Genomic DNA, 22,386 nt, shown 5'->3' with positions numbered 1-22,386 from the left:
TTCTCATCTGTAAAATGGGGTAGGGGCGCCTGGGTGGTTCAGTTGGTTGGGTGGCCGACTTCGGCTCAGGTCATGATCTCGCCGTCCGTGAGTTCGAGCCCCGCGTCGGGCTCTGTGCTGACAGCTCAGAGCCTGGAGCCTGTTTCCGATTCTGTGTCTCCCTCTCTCTGCCCCTCCCCTGTTCATGCTCTGTCTCTCCCTGTCTCAAAAATAAATAAAACGTTAAAAAAATTTTTTTTTAAATAAATAAAATGGGGGATACTAAGAACACCTGACCTCCAGGTTTGTTATGAGGATGAAACTTATTTACTCACATATGTAAATAAAGCGCTTAGAACACAGTCCGACTCGACTAAGCCCTGCGTGCGTATTGCCTCTTTGTGTTTTCCGTGCCAGGCCAACAGAGCGTGGCTCTCAGACGAGATTCTCCAGGGTTCCGGGTCTGAATCTGCCTGGGTTCAGACCGGGTTTGTCTAAGCCCGGGACCCATGACCTACCTCCAGCCACTGACTGAGCGACCAGGCAGAAGAAAGTCAGCAAGGCTAGAGAAGCCAACCACACCGTCGGCTGACAGCTGACACCTTTCACCCAACAACAGCAAGCTTCACGTTTTTGTCAAGCGCCCACGGGACATATACAAGACGGACCCTCTCCCGGGCCCCGAGACCAGGCTCTGGAATCACACAGGGTGTGCTCTCTGACCACAAGGTACGCAAACTGGAAATCAATGAGAGAAAGACAGCAGGAGACTCTCCAAACACTTGGGAGACTAAAGCCATGACCTCCCGAGCAGGCGGGTACCCGCATCGTGGTGCCTCCTGTCCCTCCTGGGCGATGTTCCCAGTGCAAAGTGACAGCTCCCAAACCCTCCGGTCGTCCGGCCGCCAGCGCCATTCTTCTGGGTTCTTTGGGGTTTTCAATGTCCTCCCCCCTCAGAGCCACACCGTGTCCCCTGAGAAGGGGGAGGAGCTCCCTCTGTGGGTGACTTTGTGTCCTGAGATCAGGCGCTGTCCTGTTTGTGCTGGTAGCTCTTGTTTCCGGAGTCCAGCAGGCTGGGTTGGGACTCGCGCCCTACACAGATCCCTGTTGCCTTCCTTCCCCCCTGATACGGACTTCCCTTCCTCGGTCCTCGGCCAGAGACTCCGCGCAAAGCCATCCCCCACCCACCAGCCAGGCTCAGGCTATTTTGTGTCCCGGGACACTCTCTACTTCCTATTTCATTTGTCACAGAGAAAAATCAGGAATGTCCCAACTGTCCCCAATGTGGGCCTGGGTATGTCGCGTTCATAAAGTAGATCAGCGTGAGCCATCGATGAAGAGAGAATGCATGAGGACGCGGACATCCGTTGGGTCACATGTTATATGAAAAAAAGCAGGCTGGTTGACACTGTGTCCACCTGGGTTATTAAAGTTTTGTAAAAAGATGCACGGAGGGGGTCGCCTGGGTGGCGCGGTCGGTTAAACAGCTGCCTCGACGTTGGCCCAGGTCACGGTCTCGCGGTTCGTGAGCTCAGGACCCGCATCGGGCTCTGCGCTGACAGTGTGGAGCCTGCTTGGGATTCTCTCTCTCTCTCAAAATAAATAAATAAACTTAAAAAAAAAAAAAAAAAAAAAGGATGTGCAGAGGCTGTGAACACACCGACACGGTGACAGTGGCTGTCCCCGGGTGCTGGGATTAAGGGTCCTTTGAATTTTCTTCTTAGGGTTGCCTCTAATTCGCACCCCCCCTTCCCTGCCCCTTCCAGTCTGCACCCGCCACTCTATCGAATGCTCCCGTGTCCGGTCCGGCGTCCAGGGGACACTTAATCACCTTATCTTCCCTGACACACCCTGTGTCAGCATCTGAGGCAGCTGACCACCCTCTCTCTGTTTATGGCCTCTCCCGGTTTTCTGCCGCCCTCAGGACTTGTCATGCCCCTGCCGGCCCCTCTTCCTCCTTGTCCTGTCCTGCACCAGGATTCTGCTGAGAAGGCACCTCGCTCTCTCCGGACGCTGTCCCCCACCCCTGGCTGTGTGACCCCCGCCCCCGTCACCCTGTCAGCTGCCTCCGGAGTCACGAGGAGGCCCACAGAGGGCTCACGTTTCACAGAGCCTCCTGAACTCCTCGCCTTTCTCTCCGACCCCCTTCTACCTACTTAACTCCACTCCTCACGTCCATGGCTGTGCTGCCACGAGCAGGTGGCTCTTGTGTCTGTCTCGCTGCCCCAGCTGGGAGCCACCAGCACCCTTCATTTCTTGGCCCCAGTATCTGTTCGCTGATCCTACCCGGCTCCTCATTAGCCCTAACGTCCATCTGCTTGTCCCCAACATCGAAGGCACCATAATCTCTTGCCCGCGTTTTTACCAAAGCCTCCCAGTGGGTGGGTCTCCTCAAGTCTTAACCCTCCCAGGGTCCGTTCGTCCCTCCAATCTAGCAGGGATATGTTCCTGAAACTCCTGTAGTAAGAGCTGAGTGGCTGTTATAAGCAAAAGCCGTGGTTATAAACAAGGCAGGTGTCCCCTGACATGGAATTTACTTTTTCAAATGCGTTGGAGGAGGTGTAATAAACGTAAATAAATAAATGAGATAATCAAGTAACTGATAATTGCTCCATGAAAATGGAAGAGTAATGTGATGGGGAGTAAGGAAAGAAGTAGTTTAAAGAAGCCTCACCTCATTCTAAACTCCGAACCCCTTGTACTTTCTCCCAAAGGCCTTACTTACTTTTGCCCCAGGACCTTTGCACATGCCGTGACCATCTTTTCTCTTCTTTCCCTGGCTAACTCCTAGTTGTCCTTCAGGTCACTGCTTAGATGTCATTTCTTCCAAGAAGCCCTCGCTGATACCCCAAGGCTGTCTTAAGTGCCTCTTCTGTCTCTAAGTCTGTAGCTTTTTCACCCTCACAGCAATCACACTGTACCATAACTTTCTGGTTACTTCTCTGTGTCTTCCAGGTCTCCTTCTGAGCCAGTGGCTTTCAGATGTTTTGACCACGGTCTACAGTGAGGAGTAAATTTCATATCATGATGCAACACACATATAAAGATATATGGTGTGGGGTGCCTGGGGGGCTCAGTCGGTTAAGCATCTGGCTTCGGCTCAGCTCATGGTCTCGTGGTTCGTGGGTTCGAGCCCTACACCGGTACTGTGCTGACAGCTCAGAGCCTGGAGCCTGCTTTGGATTCTGTGTCTCCTTCTCTCTCTGCCTGTCCCCTACTTGCCCTCTCTCTCTCTCTCAAAGACAAACATTAAACAATTTTTAAAAATAGGACACTGTTTGAGGCCCACTGAATTGACTTGATAAACTCTCATAAATCTGCATTTTGAAAATCTTCCTTTTTAAGTGTGTTTAAGTAATCTCTACGTCAAACATGGGGAGCTCGAACTCACAACCCGGAGATCAAAGTTGGATGCTCTTCTGACTGAGCCAGCCAGGCGCCCCTGCTTTTTGGAAATCCTGCCCTAACCAGGGGTCGGTGTGCTTTTCCTATGAAGAGCCTGTTGGCAAATATTTGAGGCTTTGTGGGGCCACATGGTTTGTCACAAGCACAAGTCTGTTTGTATCATTCAAGTAGCCACAGACAACACATAAATAGTTGTGGGTCTATTTCATCATAGATTTAGGGACACTGCAATTTGAAGTTCATACAATTTTCACATCACAAAACGTTCTTCTTTTGGCTTCGTAGCCTGCGGGTCGTACGAAAGGGCCAGATTTGGCCGGAGGCCACAGCCTGCTGGCCCCTGCCGTGGACTGAAAGCTTCACGGAGCCAGAAAGCGTGTCTGTTCTCCCCGTCGCCTCTCTAAAGTACAGCACGAAGCCTCGTGTGCATTCAATCAGTACTGAGGAAGTGAATCATTAAAGACAGCAACTCGTAAATTAAACATTTTTGTGCTACAGGGACCGTATGCTTATGGAAGAAAAATGAGCCACACGGCTAAGTCAAATGAGCCCGCAAATCCTTAGTAATCCTACCAGCCGGAGATAACCATATCCTTTCATACTTTTATGCGGTAGACAGCAGGAATTTAGGGAAAGGTTATTTTCTGGCCAAGGGAGTGGTAAAAAGCTCCATTCCCCCTCAATTCACCAGGGATCTAGGCTTCCCTTTTAGAGTTTTAGGGTGCTGAGGGCTCAGCAGGGGGGGTGGGGTGGGCGGGTCTACCCTTATCTGGGAGTCAAGGAAGTTGTACTTTCCTAAGGAAGTGATGTTTAGGCTGAGAAGGAATCCGTTGAGCAAGCACACGGGGGAAGTTCCACAATGTCTTCATTTGGAGGCTGCTGGCTGGAGGGTGGAGAGGGGGCGGAAGGTGGCATGAACCCTGCCTGGAGGTTGGCAGAGGCCACTCGAGAAGGGCCTTTCCCAGTTGGATCTATCTACCCGCTTACAGGCACTAAGGAAGACAGACAAATTAAAAAAAAAAAAAAAAAAAAAAATCCTGAGTCAGCGGTCAGCCAGATCCAGGATGAGAAACTTTCTACAGGACAAATGATTCAGTTTCTCACGGAGGCATGAAAACAAAAAAGAAAGAAAAAAGACAGGGAATCCCCTTACAGAGTAAAAGAGACCAAAGGGACACAGCGGCCAAAGCCACGTGTGGACCTTGTTTCTTTCTTTCTTTCTTTTTTTAATGTGTATTTATTTTTAAGGGTGGGGGAGGAGAGAGAGAAGGAGACACAGAATCCGAAGCAGGCTCCAGGCTCGGAGCTGTCAGCACAGAGCCCGACGCCGGGGCTTGAACTCACAGACCATGAGGTCATGACCTGAGCGGAAGACGGTGGCTTAACCCACTGAGCCCCCCAGGCGCCCTGGACCTTGTTTGTTTCTTGCTTGCAACAAACCAGCTGTAAAAGCCATCTTTGAGATAATCGAAGAAATTTGAACGTGAATTGGGTATTACAAGATATTAAAGAATAAATGCTAACTTTTTCGGTGTGATAATGGCCCCGTGGTTACAGTTTTTTCAAAGCCCTTATGAGTTAGTTATGGATGCATATGAGTAAGATGACTGATATCTGGGCTGTGCCTTCAAACACTCTGGGAAAAAGCTGGGGGTGTGATATTGTGGTATGATAATATATTTTTTGTCTGTGTCCCAGTTCGTGGCACAGTGCTTGTTAAAATCTTGGAATTTCCCAAGTAATAGGGGAGAGAGGAGGGTCTTATGTTACTCATAATACGGCCTTTTGAACGGTACCTGATTGTATGCTAATGCGGTGACTCTTGGCGGCTGATGGCTGGCTTCCAGATTATTCCCCGGGGAATGACTTCCTGCCTGTCTGGATTGTGTAAGGACACCTGTGGTTGTTCCATAGGGAGCTGTGGGTCCCACATTGCCCCAAACATGCTCTCCTACCCTGCAGCATTTAAAACCAAAGATAGGGGGCGCCTGGGTGGCTCAGTCGGTTAAGGGTCGGACTTCGGTTCAGGTCATGATCTCAGGGTTAGTGAGTTCAAGCCCCGTGTTGAGCTCTGTTCTGACAGCTCAGAGCCTGGAGCCTGTCTCGGATTCTGTGTCTCCCCCTCTCTCTCTGACCCTCCCCTGCTCACTCTCTGTCTCTTGAAAAGAAATAAGTGTTAAAATTTTTTTTCAGAACTCTTTTTAAAATTTCATTTTAGCTATTATAGATGCAAACCAGGGGATTGTGTATTTCACTTTCTTTTTCTTATTAATTTGCATTTCCTTATGCAGCCAGTGAACCAGCTCCCTGGAGCCTACTTGGAGTTCTGTCTCCCTCTCTCTCTCCCTGCTGCCCCTCCCTTGTGTCTCTCTCTCTCTCTCAAAATACATAAATAAAACATTATAAAAAATGAAATAATTTTTAGATTTATAGGTGAGCTACAAAGACAGAATGTTCCTGTACCCCTTCACCCATTTTCCTTTAACGTTATGTCTTAAACCACCACAGTGTGTTTATGGAAACTGAGACATTAGCACAGACACCATACCGTTAGCTAAATATAGATTTTATTTGGGTTCCCCAGTTTTTTCCACCAAAGTCCTTTCTTTGCCCCAGGATCTGACCCGGGATACGTCATCTTTAGACATCATGTCTCCTCTGTCTCTTCCAGTCTGTCAGTTTCTTGGTCTTTCCTCGTCTCTGGTGACTTTCACACTTTGGCAGGAGTGGTCATGCGTTCTGTAGACTGTCCCACAGGATTCGTCCGATGTTTTCTCAGGATGAGACAGAGCTCAGGGATTCTTAGGAAGAACACTAAGGTGATGGGGCCTCATTGCAACAAGTCGGGGAGCACATGACGTCAACATGACTTACTCACTGGGGGCAAGTGGTGTGTGCCAAGCTTCTGTTACTTTTCCCTTTCTGTACTTAGCCACAGAGGCACTAAGCCCAGCCCACACTCACGGGGATTTTAAGAATGGAGGAAAGGGGATTGAAGCAGGGGACTAATGCCTAGAGGGAATTCTCTGCCTGGCGAACGAACAGGTGAACTTGAATGCCTTTGGCAGGCTGACTCAGAAGTTGGCCCTTCAGTGGATATGCTGAACGAGAGAAGGTGGAGACCGGACGAGGAGGGCCCAGGGTTGGGTGGCCTGGGGCCCTTCGCTGCCTCTAAACCACGGGGTCTGTGCGCCCCTCGGAGCCTGTATGCTTTTGCCCTGCCTGCTAGTGAGAAGCCACTTTCCCCTTCTCGGGTCTTGCGTTGGGGCAGGTCCCCGAGGGTTACAGGGGCCTGGAAATGACTTACGCCCCCCCCCCCACACACACACCAGGAGTTTGGGATTGCCAAGGAGGGTCGCAGCCACGGGGAAGGGAGGCGACAGCCATGGCGGAGCGGAAAGAAGCTGGAGGAAAATGAGTCATCCCGAAATCCTTTCCTCTCCTGCGCGTTTAAGGACCCCGTCCAGGGCGTATAACCGGAAGGCGCGTGACTCAGTGGTGTCAAACGAGCCCTTTTATTTACCTCCGCGCGACCCGCCAAACGCCTCCCCCCGGCCGTGCGCGGCTCCGATCTGCTTTCGGGGGCGTGTTGGGCGGGGGGGGGCCGGGCGGCCACACCTGGGCCCTCACCTGCGCCGGCGGGCCCCCCGCCCAGGTTTCTTCTCCCCTCCGCGTCTGCGGGCGGGGGCGGGGGGCGCAGCGGGGGGCGGGGCCTGGGGCGCGGGACCCGGCGCCGGGCGGGCCCCGCCCCCCTGCGGGGGCTTGTAGACCAGGTGGAAGATGAAGGCGTTGCAGTACCTGAGGGGGCGTGGCGCCGTCAGGGAGGGGCGGGGCGGCCCGGGCGGGGGGCGGGGCGGCCATAACGGAACACGCCCCCGGGGCGGGGCGGCAGGTGCAAGCGGCGGAAGCCCGCGGGTGCGGGGCCGGGGGCCGGGGGCCTGGGGCCGGGGGCCGAGCAGGGGGTCCCGGGAGGAGGGCGGCGGACCCCGCGGGGGTCGCGGGCAGTTACCAGGGCATGCAGTTGTCGGCCGCTCGCAGGCGAAAAGGGGAGCGGAAGGGATTGGGCCTCGGGGGGCTGGTGCCCCCTCCCGTGGCCACCGCCATGGTCTGGTCGTCCATCACACAGCCGTACTCGCTGCTCTCGGTGAAGAAGGCCGGCACTCGGAGGGACTAGGGGTGGGGGCGGGGCGCGGGCCTCAGACTCTCCCAGCGGCGCCGCACCCCAATCCCTCCCCCGGCGCCAGCGGCAGACAGGGAGGGGGAGAGTCACGAGTCAGGCAGACACACAGACAGACAGACGGACAGACAGGGCCAGAAGGACCCTGGGCGCGCCCCGTGTCCGGAGCGGATGGTGGGAAGAAGAGGCTTTCGGAAAAGGAGGAGGGGTCGGGGCAGGAGGAGAGAGCAGGTCCCTTTTGCCCCATCCCCCACCTGGAGCCGGGGCAGCGAGCTCAGCCAGGTGTCCTTGAGACCGAAGCCGGAGTTAAACCCTGCAGATAGAGGGAGAGCGGGCAGATGGTGTCGCCCGTGGCCTTCTCCCGCCTCCCCACACGCCTACCCCAGGCTCTTACCGATAACCACGTCAGGTTTGGGCCCCTGGAGCAGGTGGTAGGGTCGTGCAGACACCTTGATCTGCAGGTCTCTGCGGCCCCCCTTCTCCTTGGTCCCGGAGCTGAGCCGCCCCGATACCCCGGAACCAGGACGGACAGACACTTCTGGGCCATCCTGGGGAGCCAGGAGCGGAGTGGAGAAAGGGCTAGACGTTAGGGCACTGGGAAGCTGCCTTAGGCAAGACAGGGGAGAGCAGGCCCCACCCCCACCCGCCCACCAGCCCTCACCCTCTGCAGGGTAAAATGCTGCTGGTCACTCTCGGGGGGCAGGCCGTCGCCCACAAACTGCAGCTCTAGGGCCACGTGGGGGAGCAAGACCAAGAGCTCCTGAAGGACAGAGAAGACAGATCAGGGGCTCACCTTGCGCGCACCTCCACGTACCCAACCTTCTGTCCCGGAGGGACTTACCCAAAACACCATGACCAGGTCAAACTCCTTCCCGGCCTCCACCACATGGATTTTCAGTGACTGCTTGTTCTGGATGTTGAGCTCAGGGACTGGGGGAGAAGCTGGCCACTTAAGAAGATGGTCTCCCTTCCCCTCGTCCCCCTCCAGCCCCCTGCCCCCCTGCCCCCTGCACTTCTGTCCCCCTGCTCGGCTCTCCTTACAGGACTGGGGCACCAGGTGGGTGATGACATAGTACACAGTCAGCGGGTAGGTGAGAAGCACGGCCATGGGCGAGTCCAAGCCGAGGCCCCTCCACGTGTAGTAATCCTGCCACGAGCCTGGGGAGAGTGGGTTACTGAGGGACCTGGTCCAGGCCTGGACCCCAGCCCCTCCAGTCTAACAGCCCCCTTTTTCTCCGCCACCCAGACTGCGTCCTCCAGTCTCTGTCTCTATCTGTGGCTCCCTTAAGGCCCCCCCCAGCTCACCAAAGAGGCTCCTGGGCGGATCTGGGGGCACAGGAGGCATCAGGGCAGGCCCATCCCCCTGGAGAAGCTGGTAGGGATCTCCTGAGAGGAAGGAAGGAAGGAAGATGATCCTGGTGTCAGAGAGACCCCCGTCGAGCCCTTCCCCCTCTTCCTTCCAAAGGAGTTGTATTCCCCGGAGCTGCAAGCAAGAGCCGTGGACAGTGGCCTGTGGGCGAGGCTCCTGGAAGGGGTGGGCAGGGGTGACTTCCCCGAGGACTGCAGATAGGTCTACGATAGCCCTGGGGGTGATGGTGGAGTCTGGTGCTTATGCAGAGGCGTTATCTGGGATCCGGACAACTTGTTTCTCTCCCGTCCTTCCCTCTAGGCTGAGGGGCCCGTGCCTGAAGAGAACCCCACAAACCACTGAGAAGAAGGCTGAGGGATGGCGTGCTGCCCCGGGGGTGCCTGGGCGTGCCAGGGCCTGGAATCAGCATGCTGAGCTGGGTCCAGTAGCCACGAGTGAGGCCCCGTGAGGCCAGGAAGGCCTCCTTGTTGAAGGTTTCACTGGTCACCTCTGCAGAAGGAGGAGGGGAAGGGTTGAGGGCCTGGTGGCCAGGACCCCAGACTACAGCTCTGCTCCGTTTCTCCCAAGGACCCTGGGTCTGAATCTGGTTCTGAGTGTCTACAGCATAGCAGGTGTGAACACCACAGAATCCTTAGAACAATTTTCCGGGCTTGAGCATTTGTTAATATACTTATATTGCAGATGGGGAAACAGAGGGTCTAAAAAGTAAAGTCACCAGTTAGGGGTGGAGCTGGGCTGCCCGGATCCCCTGAGCTCTCTCAGGGACCCGGGCACACACTCCTCAGCCCCAGACCCCGTGTTCAGCTCCAGGGGTCTAGTCCCCAGCCCTTGTTTCTGGGATCCAGCCCCCAGCACTACTAACCCGTCAGCCCCAGGACCCCGTAGCCGGGCACCCGGCCCCAGTTCCTCCCACCCCATCTTGATCTCCTCGTGGTACCTGTGGCGTAGGTAAAAGGCAGAGTTGCCAGTTCTCCGGCACGTTCCATGAAGGCCGCGAGCCTCGGGCACCAAAGCCGGTGGCTCACGTCATCCGGACATCGCCGCCAGTCGGCCCGGAGACAAGACTCTCCGCAGTACAAGACCGCACTACACTGGGGGCTGGGGGCACGGGGGGTGGGGACACCCGGCGTTAATCTCTGGAGGCCCTCGGCCTGCTGTCTGTCCGTCCTGCAGCTGCCCATATATCACCTGGTCTGTTTTCCTGTATATTCTGCTGTCAACAGCTGCTCTTTCCCTCCTTTTACTTCCCTGTCCCCCATTCTGTCTCCCGGGCACCCCAGCGGCCAGCTTTGTCTTGTTTGCCTGACTGTTGGGGTCTTCCTCCCTGTCACCCCATCTTTCTGGCTGCTCACCAAGGTGTCAGCTTCACTTCAAAGCTATGTCTGTGACAAACATGGCAGGTTCGAGCCCGAAGGGAGGCAAACGTGAAGCCTGGCCGGGGACCCCATGTCCGCATCGGCGTCTTGGCTAACTTCACTCCCAGCCTCGGGACCAGACTCTCCAGCTCTCTGAGTGGGGGTGGAGACGGAGTCAGCCTCGGGGTTGCTCAGGAGTCCAGACCCCTAGCTCCCTCCACCCCTCGGTCTCAGATACTGGATTTCTGTACCGATGCAGCTGGGCATCTCCCACAGTCAGCTGTCGGGGCTTTCGAGGGTCTCCGGAGCCCATGGGGCAGGCCATGCTGTGGCAGAGGAGAGCATAGGCCCGAGGGGCCAGGTTCTCTGGCCCTGAGCCCTTGCCTGCACTGCCCTGGGCTCCATCCATTAGTAGGTCAATGCCCAAGATGGTGCCGTGTTCGTCTGTTACCAGTAAGAGGCAGGAAAGGTGCAGGGGGGCAGCCTCTGGGGAAGAAGGGGAAAGTCAGGGGTGTGAACATCAGGCCTAGGGGGGCTGGGCAAGTCAACAAAATGAACAGGAGGGACCAGGGAGAGAGGACGTGACTCATCTGCAGGGGCCAACTGCCGCACAGGCAGAAATGCAGGCCTGCTGTTGCAACTTTAAGTGTTTCTTGAGTTTGTTTGGCTTTTAATTTCGATGTATAAATGTTGACTCAAATTTAAAAAAAAACAACAAACAAACCAAAAACCAAAAAACATTGTGGGTCAATGAAAACACCTTTTCGGGCGACATCAGCCTGCAGGCCACCGTCAGTGACTCCTGGCCAGGCTCTGAGAGGTATAGGAGGTCTTCCAAAGTGGGGGGGGGGGGGGGGCGTGCAGAGAGGGGTCAGGGCAGGGCCAGGCCCCCACCCTGGGGTCTTACCACTTCTCCGCCCCTTCCTCCTCTCAGGGACTGCTTCGTCCTCTGCCTTGTCTTCTCGGCAGCAATCCTGGCCACCTCCTCCACCTCCTGCCTCTTGCTCAGGCTCCTCTGGCCTCCCTGGAGGGTTTGCTTCCTGGGGGGAGTCCCTGCTGGTAGGGGCAGGGGCCCCATTTTTGTCTGGATCTACCTTCTCCAAGCCTGCACCCTCCTCCTCTCCATTCTCTTCCTCCTCCTCCTCCTCCTCTGCTTCCTCCCCTTCCTCCAGGCTGACAAAACTGACATAGGGGCTTAGGTCTCGCAGGTGGAGTGGGGGCTCATCTCCCAGGAACTGGGCAGCCCCCAGGCCCGATCCAGGGCCTGGCTCTGCTCCTTGCCCCAGGCTGATGCCCACATTACGGTTGGGCAGAACATGCAGCACCCAAAGGGCGGGGTCCTGGGGCAGCCTTCTGATCTGCGTCTCCAGCTGGCGCCAGTGGCCCTCAAGGCTGGCCCCCACAGCCCTGCGCTCGGTCGCGAACTTTCGGAACCAGCCAAACAGGAGGGCAGCGAAATCAAGGAATTCATCCCGGTATCCAGATACAAACTCCATGTCTTCAGGGCCACAGGGGCCTGGGCCCAGACTGAGCAGAGGAACGGATGTACGGTGAGGGGAGTTTGGGGCCGGGTCACAAGAGGGGGAGGAGGTGGGTCTGAGGGTCACCTACGAGGGGAACCTCTGGATTGGAGGGATGTTAGGAGCAGAGGCTAGTTTTCGGGGCTCAGGGTGGGAATGGGGAACAGACTTGGAAGGGGGCGAGGAGGCTTTAAGATGAGTAGTCACGAGAGAGGCGGTATTGGGGTATTGGGGGTTCAAACCCTCAGGACCGGGGTTCGAGCGGTGAGTAGGTTTGGAGGGCTAACCCGAGGGGAAGGGTTTGGGCAGGAGGCAAGACTCTGGGATCCGTCTGAGCCGGGGCATCCCTCCGGCTTGGATCGGTTCGGCGGGGAGCCCCAGGGGACCCAGCCCCTCCCGGCCGCTCCGCTCCTCCGGTACCTGCAGCCGCCACCACTTTTCGAAGGTAAATACCTCGGGGCTGGCTGGGGGGTGGGGTGGGGGGCGCGGGTGTGACGTCAGGGCCGCCCGAGCCCGCCCTCGGTGGCCACGCCCCGCGCGTCGGGAGCGCGCGCCGAGGGGGCCCGGCCGGTGTGCGGCCCCCGCCCGGACTTCCCCGGCCGGCATCACCGGCATGTGACCCGGGCGCGCCGGGAAGCGAAAGCGGGTCGGAGTCCTGGCGTTCGAGGCCTGACCTGGGCGGGCGGACGGCAGCCGGAGTCAGCCCGTCGGGCCTCCCGCCCCCCCGCGCAGCCGGCTTTTCCTTTGCTTTCGGCGCGCGTTCCCGGCGGGCGCGGGGGCGCGGGGGCGCGGGGGCGCGGGGGCGCGGGGCCCCGCCTCCGGGGTTTTCCCCGCGGCGGGAGGCGCGGTCCGCGCGGTCCCCGCAGTACCGACCGCGCTGTCGGTTCGGACGGTGCGTGCGCGGCAGGAGGGCGCCGCCAGCTCGCGCAGCCCCCCGACCCGGACTCGCGCCCACGGGACCGGGAGGAACTCTCTGGACGCCGCGCTCCGGTGCCGCCGGGTCCCCGACATGAGGCGGCCCTGGGGACTCCGGTCCCTCGCTCTCCTCCTCCTGCTGGAGCTGCTGCCTCGGCCAGGTTCGTCCGGAGCGGGGTGGCGCCCAGACCCCCGAGTCCGGGAACGGGACGGGAGGGGAGGGGGGCGCCGAGGACCGCAGGGTTGTGGTGGGTAAGTAAGTGCCGAGCCCGGGTCCCCAGGCCGTCGGGGCAGTGAGGGGGCCAGCTGCCTGAGGTTGGGGACAGGCTGGGGGACACCTGGGCTGGGGGACGATCAGGGACGCGTTTGGCGGTGTGATGGCTGGGTTGTGCCCGGTGGTCAGATCCCGGGATCTAGCGAAGAGGCTGCAACGGAGCAGTGGGTTGGAGCTTCGGTGGCAGCCGGGGGAGCCCCGCCGGCCGGAACCTGTGCAGACTACCTCTGTCCTGTCCCGCTCAGGCGATGGCAACGAGGGCAGCGTCACTGGCAGCTGTTACTGCGGGACAGCAATTTCTTCCGGCTCCCCTCCAAAGCGTCAGTTACTGGCACATCTCCGAAAGCACCTGAAAGTCTATCATCGCTGTAACTCCTACATCCGGTAATCTCACTGACCGCTGGGGAGCGCAGCGCCTCCGGGGGGCGCGAGGACCCCTTCTGGCCAAACTGGAACCCCTGGGAGCCCCCTCTCTGGGTTGTGTTTGTTCCACATTGTCCACAGCTTTGTGTTTCCCTGTCTTATATACGTGGGAATTTCGTGTTCTGGGAAAAAGGCCTCACTTGCTGTTGGCGATGACCTCACATCTTTGGAATGAGGAAAGGGTTGGGAGAAGGGGTGCAGCTTGTGAGACCCCGCCTTTCCTCGGCAGGTTCCAGCTACCTGCCCGGAGTGTGTGTGGGGGCAGCAGAGACCAATGGGTTCAAGAACTGATGAACTGCTTTGATCTCAGAGGTACGAGCTTTCCCCCCTCCTCCCTGAGATCTGTTTCCAGGGCTGCGTCCTCCCCCTTAACAGTCTTCTTTACCTGGCTCCTCTCCTGTGACACCTCACTTTTCTATGGTTTCTGGTGCCGGCCAGAGCCCCTTCCGTCCCAGTTCCCCCAATATCATTCACTGTGACTTTATTAAGGAAATTTAAAGATATACACAAAAGTTGAAAGAACTGTATGGCGAGCATCCAGATACCCATGGCCTGGGTTCTACGGTGTGTGGCTTTTGTATATTTATATTTTATGCATTTTGTGTAGTTTGTACGCATAAATATAGCTTATATTTTACAATATCAGGTTTCCAACATGGAAGCCATATTTGCCTTAGTGTGTGTCCATCCGTCTGTCCGTCCTTCTGTCCACCATCGGCCCACCTTACTTTCCGATGCATTTCCAAGTCTGCTGCAGGCACGACGTCACATCACTTCAGCATGTACGTTAGGCTCCAGAGACCTACATTATTGCGTTTAAGCCTCCTAGCTACTGCGGCTGTCGGTACTAACGTTATCCCTGCTTTACGACTGAAAGAAAGGAGTCCCAGAGAGGCTGAGAGGCGAGGGACAGGTCACACAACTGCTTTGTAGCAGAGCCAGGGTCCCCCCACCCCCACCCCTGGGGTCGCTCTACCTCCCAGTGCAGAGCGCATGCCTGTTCCAGTGGTTCCCTGTTGAGGTCGGCTTACTTCCTTGCCCCCCACTTTCCCTTCTGCCTCTGCCTTCCTCTTCTGGCCTTCTGCTGTTACCTTGATGTTCTCCTTGATCAACCACGCTTCCCTCTGCGTCGTCACCTTGTCCCTCATCTCAGAGCCCTGATCCCTTCCTTCTTGCCTCTCCAGAGTGTGGACATGTGGACGCTGGGAGCGCGGCCTCCCGGCAGCACTCACCTCCCCCCAGCAGCCAGGTTCCTGAGCCCACAGAAACGGCCCCTTTAGACCTGGGCTCCCCTGCCCAGACGCACCTGCCACCTGCCGTGTGGTCCACCCAGGCACCCACGCTTCCAGCAGGAGCGCCGTCCTCGGATGCAAAGCTCGCCCACATCAACGAAACTGCTACACCCACTGTGGGCCACGGGTTCGGGGCTGGGCCTGAGGCTGGGGAGAAGCAGAAGCAGTTGGAAGACAATGTGGGACCTACATCTGGGACATCAGCTACGATCCCTGTGGTATCCCTCCTGGCCATCACCCTCGCTCTCACCGTTGTCCTCTTGTACATCCTGTGCCAGAGGAGGAGGGAGCAGTGCCGGCAGCACCCTCCAGGTAAGCTGGGCCTCTAGGCCCCTCTCCTGGGGACCCAGAGCCTCCTGGGCAGGGATCCTGCCCCTGGTAGCTCCTAGTTGGCTGGAAACCTGCCCCAGGCAGTCAGTTCTGAAGGCTGTCTACACTGTGGATCATAGGCAATGAGAGAAGAGTCAGCTAAAGACTATAGACTAGAGAGGGAGATGAGGCAGGGTTGGGGCGCCTGGGTGGCTCAGCCGGTCAGGCATCCGACTTCGGCTCAGGTCATGATCTCGCAGTCTGTGAGTTCGAGCCCGCGTCGGGCTCTGTGCAGACAGCTTGCTTTGGATTCTGTGTCTCCCTCTCTCTCTGCTCCTCTCTCACTCGTGCTGTCTCTTTCTCCTTCAAAAATAAATAAAAACATTAAAAAAAAAATTAAGACAAAAAACAGGCCGGGTTTGGAGCAAGATCAGGAAGACAGCAGAACGTGGGAGCCATTCATTTAATTCACAGGTCTTTACTGAGCACCTGTTGTGTTACTAGGTCGTATGGCTAATGTTTTGGGCTCTAACTCCCCAGGTCAAGCTATTCCCCTACACTTCTCTTGATCTCAGAGCTCATCTCGAAATCTCCTTATCTTTTCCAGATCTACAGCTCCATTACACACCTTTGGCATCAGACTCCAACGCTTGAGCTAAGAATGGAAATCTCCGAGGGCAGCCATTGTGATTTATTCAGCCCCCTGTGCATTGAATTGATACATTAGAATGATCTCTGGCGCCTGGTAGGCACTCTAGCTGTTTTCTGGTTCGTGTGCAAGTAACCAAGCACTGCCCTCTTGTGGACCCTTCCTATTTTTTTCTACACAATCCTGTAAAATCCATCTTCTAATGTGATCTCTTGGATAAAGTCTTCATGTATGTTTTTAATTACTAAAGATTATTTTTATAATTACTGACTCTTCCTTCTGCAAACATGGCCTCCAACCCCTTGCTCCCTCACCGCAGTTCTTGGCTTCAACTTCTCCGCTGAGGGTCTCCCCACTTGCCACCGTCTCTCTTCACACACCAGCTGTTCCTCCCTCCTGCTTCCTCTCCCACAGTGCGGGCCTGGGCTTTCCCACCCCTGCTCCCCGGCGGGGGGGGGGGGGGGCCCACGCAGTTTGGTTTCATTTCCCCCAATCCCTGTATCACCCACGTATGTTCCAGTGAGAGTCTGGGCTCCTTGCTTTTCTTGATACTGTTTTTATTATTAAAACCCCTAGTTCTTGTTTTTGCTTCTTTCAATGAAGAACGTGTCTTCATTGGTCCCGTCTGCAGAGGCCTGCGACAGGGTCACACGGTGTTGGAGGAAGTGGGTTTGGTGTCTGAATCTCCGTCTGTCTGAGCTCGCCAGCACTTTCATGGAGGGCAGGAGCAGGAACCAGGGCAGGGTTGTGGCAGGCTTGGTCTGCCAAGTTTCTCCATCCCCCCACTTTCAGTCCCTTTGTCCCCATATCCTCTGGCCAGCAGGGCGTGTATGTGGCGGCCCACACTACCCATTGCACAGGTGTCTGGGTTCTGTCCCGGGTGCAGACAGGCCCTGTCCCGGGTCCTCCTCCGAGCTCTCACTCCACCTGCTTGGCCTAGTTTTCCAGCATCTGCTCACAGGTTCGGGCCACATCACTGAGCTTGAGGCGAGCGTAGTCCACTCGCTTCAGGGCCATCTGACAGTCCTTCCTCGAAGAGTAGCTGGAACCCTCATGGGGCTGCCCCGTGGCCACCTAGGGGACATTCACATTGATCGGTGAAGCACCCCTTCCCTTCCCCATCTCCCCACCCAAGCATCCGGTCTCCTGTATCATTTTCTTCCTTGAGTGTGAATCCATTATGGCACATGGGCGGTGGCTGGGTGACCTCGGGTAAATCACTTAACTTCTTTTAACCTCATCTGTAAAATGTGGGTAACAACAACTACTTCCTAGAGCTGTTGTAGGAATAGACAATGCAGCGTCTGGCATGCTGCAAAATCTTAGCAAATGGTTGTTGCTGTTGTAATGACTTCAGAACCCTCTCGACCCTGTCCCTTTTCTCCACGTAACCACTTCAAACCCACGAGGTCAGGTCAAGTTTCTAAGTGCAAAGTCCTGTGGGTTTGGCATTGTTTACAAGTCCTTGGGAATTCCCTGTCCCAGTAGCTCATGTGATGCAGAGCAGTGAGGCAGGCGGGCCTGCCTTCAGGACTTTCTTTTTAGAAGGAGAAGCCAGCCCTGGAGAGGGGAGGTTCTGCCAAGGGTCATCCGGCTGGGTCGTGGGTGGTGCCAGTGTGGACGGCCAAGTCCCGTCTGGCTCCAAAGGTCAACGATCCCCGAAGGCTAACGCTTAGGCGGAGGGCCAGGCGGGCGCGCAGGACCTCCCAGCACACACACCTGGGTGAGGTAGCGGATCTGAGCCGACAGCTCCGCTTCCACGTGTTGCACCGACGCCGTGAAGGCCGCCGCCTGCCGGTCCAAGAGCCGCTCGTTGCTTTTCTCCTTGGACAATTCCAGGATCACGGTACCTGCGGGGCGGAGAGAGGGCGGGGCTGGCCGGGTGCTGCCCCGCCCCGGGACCCGCCCCGGGACCCGCCCCGCAGCGCGAGCACTCGGGCTCCCTCCCGTCCCCACTGCCTGGCGGCGGGCGGCGCAAGTACCGCCGTCGCGTCCCGAACCTGCATTCTGGAGGATGGCGCCGATTTCCCGCTCGATGTCTTCCAGGGCCCGCAGCCTCTCGTTCGCCAGGCTGTAGGTCGCCATGGTCACTCCGGGACTCCTCCGCGGGGTTTTCTTCTTCGGCGAAACTCGACGCTCGAGCCCGGAAGTGGCTGTCAGCTTGCGCCTGCGCAGGTCGCTCTCTAGCTGAGACTACAATTCCCAGGATGCTCAGCGCAGCCTCGCCTTGCTGGGGCGGGGGTAGTCACCCGGTGAACTACAACTCCCAGGGCGCCGTGCGCACGCCCCGGTCTGCGCCGCCGCCGCCACCTCGCGACCACCTGTGGTAAGAGGCGGTGGTGAAACATTTCATTTCTCGGACTGAGGTCATTCAGCCCTGTCCGCTTTCGCGACACTGCCCTGGGGTATCTATTTGATTTCTTCTATGAGAATTTATCGCGCGTCTGCTGGTGCCGGGTGGCGATGGCGGCAGCTCTGGGGTGTCCCTCCGGACTGGACGGCCGTGGGCTCCGTCGGCGTCCGGCGAGGCCGGGGCAGAGCCTGACTTGGTGAGTGTTGCGTTGTTCGTCCTAGCGCTTCCTCCTGGGCTGCAGCCCCACCGAAGCACAGGCTTGGCAATCTCAGCCTTTCCCCCTTTCCGCTTCCCTATTACGCGGTGGGGTCTGGGGGTCCGGAGGTGAAGGGGATGGAGCCCCACGTGACAGTGAGGTCGATGTTTGCCGAGAGGCACGCTCAGGGTGCACCTTCGGGAGCACAGAGCGAGGATTTGGGGACGCAGCCTTGCCAGAATCGGGTCTTAGGGGTTAATTAACCCGGTGACCGGGAGGTTGGATGGAAAAGGGGATCAGCGCGGCAGGTGCATGGTGCTGAGAAGGGGCCTGCCCGGCCCAGCCCGAGTACAGCAAGGCGTTCGGCCCGGCCCCAGTGAGTGGAGTGTGGCAGCGGCCAGACTGAAGTGCGAGCCGGATCAGGAGAAGGCGGCTTGCAGGCTGAGTAATTTGGACTTTGTTCTGAAAGCACTTGAGAGCCCTTAAAGGATCTCCGAGAAGTGGATTATGACCAGGTTTACCTTTTTTGGAAAGATCCACCTCGACGGCCTATGGAAGGTTGAGAATGAAGCTAGTTCACACGGGGTTAGCAAATGGAGACTTTCAGATCAACTCGGGGATCCGGCATTCAACTCCACCCCTTTTTAAAATCCTAAGGAAATAACAAGGAGGATCGTATTAAGGGGTCAAAGAGAGAGGGGAACTAATTGCAAAACTTTAGATAGAAGCTGGAAAACAGAGGATCAGTGGTAACCGATTTAGTAGTGAAGTGGTAATTAAGCCGGCAGTAAAGAAAACCCTAAAGCAACTTGATTCACTCTTTTTAGTAAATTTTTTAATGTTTGTTTGTTTTTGAGAGAGAGACAGAGTGCGAGTTGGGGAGGGGCAGAGAGAGAGAGAGAGAGAGAGAGAGAGAGAGAGAGAGAGAGAATCTGAAGCAGGCTCCAGGCTCTGAGATGTCAGCGCAGAACCCCACGCACAGGAACCTTGAGATCATGACTTGAGCAGAAGTCGGACGCTTAACCGACCGAGCCATCCAGGCACCCCGATGTTTATTTTTTTGAGAGGGAGAGAGAGAGAGAGCGAGCATGAGCAGGGGAGGGGCAGAGAGGGGGGTGTGGGGGGACAGAGGATCCAAAGTGGGCTCTGAGCTGTCAGCACAGGGCCTGACACGGGGCTGGAACTCACGAACCGCGAGATCATGACCTGAGCAGAAGTCAGACGCTTTACCGACTGAGCCACCCAGGCGCCCTGCAACTTGATTCACTCTTAAATTAATGGTATCATCATGCACAACTGGGGTAGAGGTGATACTAAAGTGAAGCGGGTTATTTGAGGTAGTTAGGACCCCCACCCCCACCTCGTGCCCCGTCGTTTCCTTACTGCATACATCTCTGCAGCTACTCAGCCCCATCCCGTTACTGGAGGTTTCTTTGTTGAAGATGGAAACAGAGGGTCTTTGGTTCTGGAAGGCGCCCAGGGCACAGTTGTATTGAAAAACAAGATCAGGGGCGCCTGCCTGGCTCATTTGGAAGAGTGCACGACTCTTGATCTCTGGGTAGAGAGTTTGAGCCCCATGTTGGGTGTAGAGATTACTTAAATGGACAAGTGTAAAAAAAAAAACTTAAAAAAAAATAAAACAAAACAAAGAAAGTGAAAATAAGTGAAGGTTTATGTACTGAGCTGTTCCGATCTGGGATTCTGTCCTCCAGCTGCGCTAGGATAGAGGCTAAGAATGCAATGACACAACAAAACAGAACTTCCTTTTTCCCCAGAGAACGGTCCAGGCGTGGGTAGTTCAGCACATTCCACGGATCATCCGAAGATCAAGGCCAGCCCTGCAACTCTGCCACTGTGTATCCCACAGTGTGGTCTGCGGGCCAGCAGTGCTGATGGTGTTGTTAGGAATGCAGATCTCAGGCCCAACCACAGAGTTTTGTTTTGTTTTGTTTTGAGAGACAGTGCGAGCAGGGGAGGGGCAGAGAGAGAGGGAGCACAGAATCCGAAGCAGGCTCCAGGGTCCGAGCTGTCAGCACAGAGCCTGATGTGGGGCTTGAACTCATGGACCGTGAGATCATCACCTGAGCCAAAGTGAGATGCTCAACCGACTGAGCCACCCAGGCGCCCCCCCCCCCATTTTTTTTTTTTTTTTTTGGTAAGTTTATTTACTTATTTTGAGAGGGAGACAGGGAGAGAGAGAGAATCCCAAGCAGGCTCTGCATCACCAGCACAGAGCCCGAGGCGGGGCTCGAACCCACAAACCGTGAAATCATGACTTGAGTCAAAACCAAGAGTTGGACACTCAACTGACTGAGCCGCCCGGGCACCCTCCCCCCGCCCCTCCCCAACCACAGAACTTCAGAATCAGTATCTGTGTTTGAAGGTGCTCAGGGGATGTGTGTGCACAGTGATGTCCGAGGAGCCCTGCTGCTCTGGGGCATCGCCATCTGCCCTGTCACAACTGGGCTGCTGATGTCCCTGGGTCGTAGCCGGCAGTGAGGGGCAAGAAGAAGTGGGGAGGGGGGTGCACCTGGCTCCGAGGTCTGACTAGGAAGTAGCCCGGATCGTTTCTACTCACATTCCACTGAAGAAGACAGTCAGACGGCCTCACCCGGCTCCTGGATGCTAGGAAATCCAGTCCTTCCCCAGGTGGCCAGCTACCGTTCTCGAACATGTTAGGGGAGTCGTGGGCCTCACAACAGCCAGAACGAAGATGGAATAAAGACCTTAAGGTCTCAAAGTTCTCTACCCAGTTCCCTTTCTCAGGAGGTATTTAGAAGAAGACGTGGAAGAGGAAGACATGGGATCCAGGTCGTGGGGAAGGCCTTCAACACTGGAGAGGCGCAAACAGGAACACCAGCTGAGGGGAAGTCCGGGGTGACGGGCATGGAGAATGGCCCGCTCAGCCCGGAGCAGGTGAAGGAGGCTTCTGGAAGGCTGTCTTCATGGAGGGGGAAGAGACAAGCGTCTGTTTTGTTTTGCACGTCCTGAGAGGATATATGGACTTTTGGGGGGAGAGTACAGGGCAGCCTTAGTGATGAATTCAGAGAAAAAGCAGATGCTTGAAATGATAGTTATTCAGGGGAAACAAGAAGAGAGAGATCATCGATATCCCGCGCATGACAACTGTAGATGACGGATGTGTGAGCATAACAATGGAAATATTGAGTATTGACCCAACCCCCCCCGAGTATGGGATGCCCGGGCAGGATGGCGAGGGTTCCCTGGCAGGGGGGAGGGGCAGACGGGAGCTCAGTCTTCACCGCGTGTGCTGGGACGCCGGTAGGGGATGCTTACAAATCAAGAAGTAGCAACGGAAGCACATTGTTTGGAGATCTGGAGGTGAATACCGAAAGAAACATCCGAAGGGGGTGCAAGCGGTTGCCCGTGAGGAGAAAGGAGCCGGAGAGGGAAGGGGTATAGGCCTTGTTGCACCCGACTTCCTAAGCTGTGTGCACATATAACTTGGCACATAACAGCGCAGTAAAAGTGAGATGGTAAGGAGGAAATGACTAGGGATTTGCTTCGTGTGGAAGAGTGTCTTTTCTCCGGTGTCCTTCCTCCCTTGAATAGAAGCGACTTGCGAGGGTTTACGGACCTTGGAGGAAGAACCAGTAGAGAGGGGCAGCGGTTGAAGTTGGGGGGGGGGCGTGGTTTGATGAATCAGGGTCTCAGAGGCCTTGGGAGGGGAGAGATCTGAGCACAGGGGGAGGGGTGAGCTTTGGACGGGAGAAGGCAGCTTGACCTCGGCTGTACAGAGAATCGGGATCGATGTCCGTGTTCGTGGGGAGGAGGCGGGAAATTGAAATCATTCGTTCCCGTTAGCCTCATCTCTGTGAACAACCGAAGGTTGTTCGCTATGAGCGTGAGGAAGGTTTGGAATGTAGTGAGTGGGACTCGAGCCCGAGAGGGAGGTGACCAGGAACACAGAGAGGGATGAAAGGTCATCAGGAATTGAGGGCCCGGCCGAGGTTAGAGACCATAAACTGGCAGTGGCCCCAAATGTGTACCCAGTGCCCCGCAGTGTTGGTACGTAGCATGTGTTAAAAAGCGTTTGTTGAATGAATGAGTGAATGAATGAATGCGTGTGGTTGTGTGATTTTTCTCTGGCAGCGCTCCCTGGCCCTGTGTTGGAGCGGGGCGCTCAGGGTGGTGGGTGGACAGAGCCGG

At 56.4% G+C, this 22,386-nt stretch overlaps 3 protein-coding genes across 3 annotated transcripts; 1 reads left to right on the top strand and 2 right to left on the bottom strand.

The window, feature by feature from the left end:
* Nucleotides 1–5,929: 5,929 nt before the first annotated feature.
* Nucleotides 5,930–12,501, bottom strand: ZMYND15 (zinc finger MYND-type containing 15). Its single transcript, XM_053893333.1, has 13 exons — nt 11,193–12,501; nt 10,537–10,771; nt 10,283–10,438; nt 9,868–10,028; nt 9,267–9,419; nt 8,867–8,947; nt 8,603–8,719; nt 8,403–8,491; nt 8,223–8,321; nt 7,956–8,109; nt 7,816–7,874; nt 7,394–7,554; nt 5,930–7,182 (listed from the first exon to the last, which is right to left on the bottom strand). The coding sequence occupies exons 1-13, from the start codon at nt 11,779–11,781 to the stop codon at nt 7,011–7,013; spliced, it is 2,226 nt and encodes a 741-aa protein (XP_053749308.1). The 5' UTR covers nt 11,782–12,501; the 3' UTR covers nt 5,930–7,010.
* Nucleotides 12,502–12,662: 161 nt separating this feature from the next.
* CXCL16 (C-X-C motif chemokine ligand 16) lies at nt 12,663–15,930 on the top strand. The gene is made up of 5 exons (XM_019413689.2): nt 12,663–12,881; nt 13,240–13,378; nt 13,647–13,729; nt 14,602–15,021; nt 15,626–15,930. The coding sequence occupies exons 1-5, from the start codon at nt 12,815–12,817 to the stop codon at nt 15,670–15,672; spliced, it is 756 nt and encodes a 251-aa protein (XP_019269234.1). The 5' UTR covers nt 12,663–12,814; the 3' UTR covers nt 15,673–15,930.
* Nucleotides 15,931–16,207: 277 nt separating this feature from the next.
* Nucleotides 16,208–17,852, bottom strand: MED11 (mediator complex subunit 11). Its single transcript, XM_019413690.2, has 3 exons — nt 17,668–17,852; nt 17,387–17,517; nt 16,208–16,741 (listed from the first exon to the last, which is right to left on the bottom strand). Exons 1-3 carry the CDS (start codon nt 17,750–17,752, stop codon nt 16,604–16,606), a joined length of 354 nt encoding a protein of 117 aa, XP_019269235.1. The 5' UTR covers nt 17,753–17,852; the 3' UTR covers nt 16,208–16,603.
* Nucleotides 17,853–22,386: the final 4,534 nt, after the last annotated feature.

This window comes from Panthera pardus, unplaced genomic scaffold (assembly GCF_024362965.1).
Source record: "Panthera pardus isolate Hobbes unplaced genomic scaffold, ASM2436296v1 HiC_scaffold_3, whole genome shotgun sequence".
NCBI lineage: Eukaryota > Metazoa > Chordata > Mammalia > Carnivora > Felidae > Panthera > Panthera pardus.
Note: the sequence above shows the minus strand (reverse complement) of the source record. Positions and strands in the feature narration are given on the sequence as shown.